Here is a 4,273-nt window from a genome sequence, read left to right as displayed (position 1 = left end):
ATCATCAAGATACTGTCATTAGTCGAAACAAAAGATGCCGTGGCCATGAGCATGTTGTCTAAACGATGGAAGTCCCTTTGGACATTGGTGCCAAGACTTATATTTGAAGATTACTCAGACGAGGACAAGGATGCTGAAACTAAAGAGAGACACTGGAGAGATTTGTCACATTTTGTTTATGGGACTTTGCTATATCATAAGGCACCTGTTCTTGAAACATTTCATCTCAACGTTGCTTCAGATCGTCTTGCTTTGGAGGTTGATTTATGGATTAGAATTGCCGTGGAGCGTTTCGTGCGTGATCTGAAGATAAGTTTTAACTATGATCATGGCCTTATTAGATTGCCGAGTAGCTTCTTTAGATGTGAAACACTTGAGACCTTGGAACTCCACAGGGTGGTTCTTTTGGAAGTTCCTTCTCGGTTTAGCTTTCGATCCCTCAGGACATTGCGCCTTCGATCTGTGAAATACTCAGATGAGGAACTTTTTTGTAGGATTATTTCCTGTTGTCCTGTTCTCGAAGATTTGGATGTAGAAAGTTGTAACAATGATAATGTAGCAACTTTCACTGTCAATGTACCATCCCTTAGGAGTTTGACAGTTAGGAACTCGTTACTAGAATGCAGACCTGATAATCATTTGTTTTGTGATACATTCCCATTCTTTAAAGCTCCTGAGCATTTTAGATTACTGTGGTGAAGTTAGTATTATCGGTAATATGCCAGAGCTTGTCGAGGCCAATCTTCAAACTTTGAGCCGCCATGAGAATGTTCTGAAATCTCTTAACTCTATCAGACGCCTTTCTCTATGCTTAGATGTTGAGGTAAAGCTGTTCTCAATTGATTCTTTGATGTGGTTCTCTAACACTTGCAAGCTTTAAATATTGAATCTTTTGCTATATATCGTGTCCTCTGCAGGCGCAGTATCCTACTGGTAGCGTTTTCTTTCAACTTGTGCGTTTGGAGCTATGTATGTGCATAGAGAATTGGTCGAATATGTTTGTGTGTGTGCTCCAACAATCCCCTAAACTACAAATTCTCAAGCTTGCGGTGGTAACTTTCATCCCTACCCAAAGAATGCAAATATCCAAGTTTATAGCTAGTCTCATGTTTTGTTTTTTGGTCTTAAGGTCTATATATATCTAATGTCTAATGCATCCCTATTTTCGACAACATTTGATTGTAGAACCATTGGATGGCTGTGGATCGTAAAGGTGGCTGGATTCAACCGAGCTTTGTTCCCGAATGTTTGTTGTTGAATATCAAAACCTTTGAATGGAGAGACTATGAAGGAAGAGAAGAAGAGAAACAAATGGCTATGTATATTCTGAAGAACGCAAGACGGTTATTGACCGCAACTATCGACCTTGACTCGGTCAAATTGTCGCGCAGACTTAAGGTGATTGAGGAATTGGTATTTGCAAGCAGAGGCTCAAGAGCATGTAAGCTGACAGTATGCTGAAGAAAGTTTTCCAGTAAACTAGTTGGATGTGGATTTAGATTAGAAGCTATTAAGTATATATCCTTGTTAAAAGATTTGCTTTTTATCTTTTTGAGTTTTGTCTTGTTATGATACAAAGCCTAGAGCTTTGTCAATGTTTCGTCTGTATTTACAAATCTTGTCACCATCTAAACTAAATTAGTGACAAAAAAAAACATAAAACTTTGTGTTTTTGGCTTAAAGAAAACAAAAGTAAAAAATATATATATTTTCACTGACCCATGAGTAGACCCAATTCTCCACTTTATCGTTAGTTTAAGACATTGGAGCAAACTAATTTAGAATTTAGGGTTTATCTCAGTTCTCAAATGATGAAGCGGTGAGAGGAGAAGTTACATTTACACTGGTATGTCTCTGTTTCAACTTTTAAACTTTTACCTTCTCCGATTCTTTAGATTATCACTCTTCTTCTTCAGTTGCTACTTATTTTTTTCCTCAATCCCTGAAAGAATTGATTTTGCTTGAGAAACCGATACCCTTTTGAGATTTTACAATCCTTTCGTATTCATGTTGCTTCCAGGTTAAAATCAGGTGGTAAAGTCTTCATCTTTTCTTCTTTGAGTTCGAGATTACGGTATTGACAAGTGAAAGGTTGTAAAAAGAAACTTAAGCTTTGGGGGAGTTCTTTGTGCTTGTAATTACAACATATGGACAGGATAAGTCAATTGTCTGATGATTTGCTCATCAAGATACTGTCATTAGTCGAAACAAGAGATGCCGTGGCCATGAGCATTTGGTCTAAACGATGGAAGTCTCTTTGGACATTGGTGCCAAGACTTATCTTTGGTGATTACCCAGAGGAGAGGGAAGATGAGGATGAGACTCCAAAGACTAATGAGAATCATTGCATAAATTTGTCACAGTTTGTTTATGGGACTTTGTTATTGCATAAGGCGCCTGTTCTAGAATGTTTTCATCTCAACCGTGCTTCGGGATGTAGCGCTTCCGAGATTGATTTATGGGTTAGAATTGCAGTTGATCGTTTCGTGCGTGATCTGACGATAGGTTTTTGTTATGAATATGGGCTTATAAGGTTGCCGAGTAGGCTATTTAGATGTGAAACACTCGAGACTTTGGAACTCAAAAAGGTGATTTTTTTGGAAGTTCCTTCTCAGATTAGCTTTCAATCCCTCAAGACGTTGCGCCTTTTGTTTGTGAAGTATGCAGATGAAGAATCTTTCGTTAGGCTTGTATCAAATTCCCCTGTTCTTGAAGATTTGGTTGTAGAAACTTGTCACGATGACAATGTGGCGACTTTTACTATTAATGTGCCTTCCCTTGAGAGTTTTTCCATTAGGAATACATTGCAAGACTTGGAAACTGAGAATGATTTGTTTGTGGTACATTACCATTGTTTGAAGCAGTTCACCATTGTGGACTACTTTGGTCAACTTAACTTGATAGGTAATATGCCTAAACTTGTTGAGGCAAATCTCTTATCTGTGTCCTGCCAAGCCAAGGTTCTACAGTCTTTTACCCGTGTCAAACGTCTTTCTCTATGCTTACCTATAGAGGTAATTTTCTTGCTCTCTTTCGATCTTTCCTTGGTAACGAGAAATTCTGGAACTTTTGCATGCCTTCTTTTTTGCATGTGTTGTGTTACATGCAGTATCCTTATCCTACTGGCACCGTTTTATCTCAGCTTGTGAGTTTGGAGCTATGTTTATGTGAAAGTGACTGGACGAATATCCTTACGAGTGTGCTCCAACATTCCCCTAAACTACAAGTTCTCAAGCTTGCGATGGTACTTTCTTCTATAACCCAAATTTTATCAATCATGTTTGGTTTCCAGTTTAAAAGTCTAATGCACTTTTACCATTGATTGCAGAACCATTTGATGTGCGAGGATCATAAGGTTTGTTGGATTCAGCCGAATAGTGTTCCCGAATGTTTGTTGTACCATCTCAAAACCTTAGAGTGGAGGGACTATGCAGGAACAGAAGTAGAGAAAGAAGTGGCGGTTTATATTTTGAAGAACGCGAGGAGACTAGAGACTGCAACTATTTACCCTGACTCGGATAAGTTGGTGCAGAAACATCAGATGTTTGAAGAATTGGAAATTGCTTCAAGGAAATCAAGAGCATGTGAGCTTACAATGTGGTTATCTCTTTACCAAAGATTTAAAAGCTGTTAGACTTTGGATTTTTATCAGAAGCTTCTTATATAGTTGCTCTGTATCTTGGACACTTATTGGCTTTTGTCTGGATTATTGATCATGGTTCAAAAGTTCAAACAGAGCCTTTTATTGTTCTGCCAATATATTCAAATTTGTCATATCTTTGTTAAAAAATTATAAATTAGTATATTTTAAATTCCGGATACAAAAAGTAGAGAGTCCTTTAAATTAAACCCTAAGTCACGTTCATACAAAAATATCTGAGTCTTTTTAGTATGTTTTTCTCTCTATATCAATATCATCTCTTGGCCATGAGTTTAATGGAAACGAACAAGATCAGTTCGTTACCAGATGACTTGCTCTTGAAGATAATCGTTTTCAAACTGACAAGTTTCTCAGATTGCTTATCTCAGTAGAATTTCTTTCAATACATTTATATGCTTCAATGGTAAAAACTAAAAACCCTTCTCGTTCTTGTTTTATTTGGAAGTTGGCATTTATATGCTTTCGGTAACTATATGATTTATTGTGTCGTGCAGGTTCCGCTTCTTGCGGATAGAATTTCTCATCGACTTCTTCGTTTGAAACTACATATGTACAACAAAATTCCGTGTAATCTGCTTCTGCATTTTCTCAAACATTCCCCTAAACTACAAG

General features: G+C 37.4%; 2 protein-coding genes across 4 annotated transcripts; both read left to right on the top strand.

Moving 5' to 3' along the window:
* Positions 1-8: 8 nt before the first annotated feature.
* On the top strand, positions 9-3,774 carry LOC110229514 (F-box/FBD/LRR-repeat protein At5g56420-like). Of its 3 annotated transcripts, XM_021030025.1 has the most exons (7): positions 9-823; positions 918-1,052; positions 1,186-1,846; positions 2,021-3,014; positions 3,110-3,244; positions 3,329-3,355; positions 3,435-3,774. In XM_021030025.1, the coding sequence occupies exons 4-7, from the start codon at positions 2,148-2,150 to the stop codon at positions 3,444-3,446; spliced, it is 1,041 nt and encodes a 346-aa protein (XP_020885684.1). In that variant the 5' UTR covers positions 9-823; positions 918-1,052; positions 1,186-1,846; positions 2,021-2,147; the 3' UTR covers positions 3,447-3,774. The 3 variants fall into 3 exon arrangements, with proteins under 3 accessions (XP_020885684.1, XP_020885643.1, XP_020885595.1); XM_021029984.1 differs by having other exon boundaries at positions 3,143-3,244; positions 3,329-3,774; XM_021029936.1 differs by lacking the exons at positions 9-823; positions 918-1,052 and having other exon boundaries at positions 1,709-1,846; positions 3,329-3,774.
* LOC110229484 (F-box/FBD/LRR-repeat protein At5g56420-like) lies at positions 46-1,461 on the top strand. The gene is made up of 4 exons (XM_021029817.1): positions 46-576; positions 671-823; positions 918-953; positions 1,186-1,461. Exons 1-4 carry the CDS (start codon positions 46-48, stop codon positions 1,459-1,461), a joined length of 996 nt encoding a protein of 331 aa, XP_020885476.1.
* Positions 3,775-4,273: the final 499 nt, after the last annotated feature.

This window comes from Arabidopsis lyrata (genome assembly GCF_000004255.2).
Source record: "Arabidopsis lyrata subsp. lyrata unplaced genomic scaffold ARALYscaffold_595, whole genome shotgun sequence".
NCBI lineage: Eukaryota > Viridiplantae > Streptophyta > Magnoliopsida > Brassicales > Brassicaceae > Arabidopsis > Arabidopsis lyrata.
This window is presented reverse-complemented; position numbering and strand designations above follow the sequence as displayed.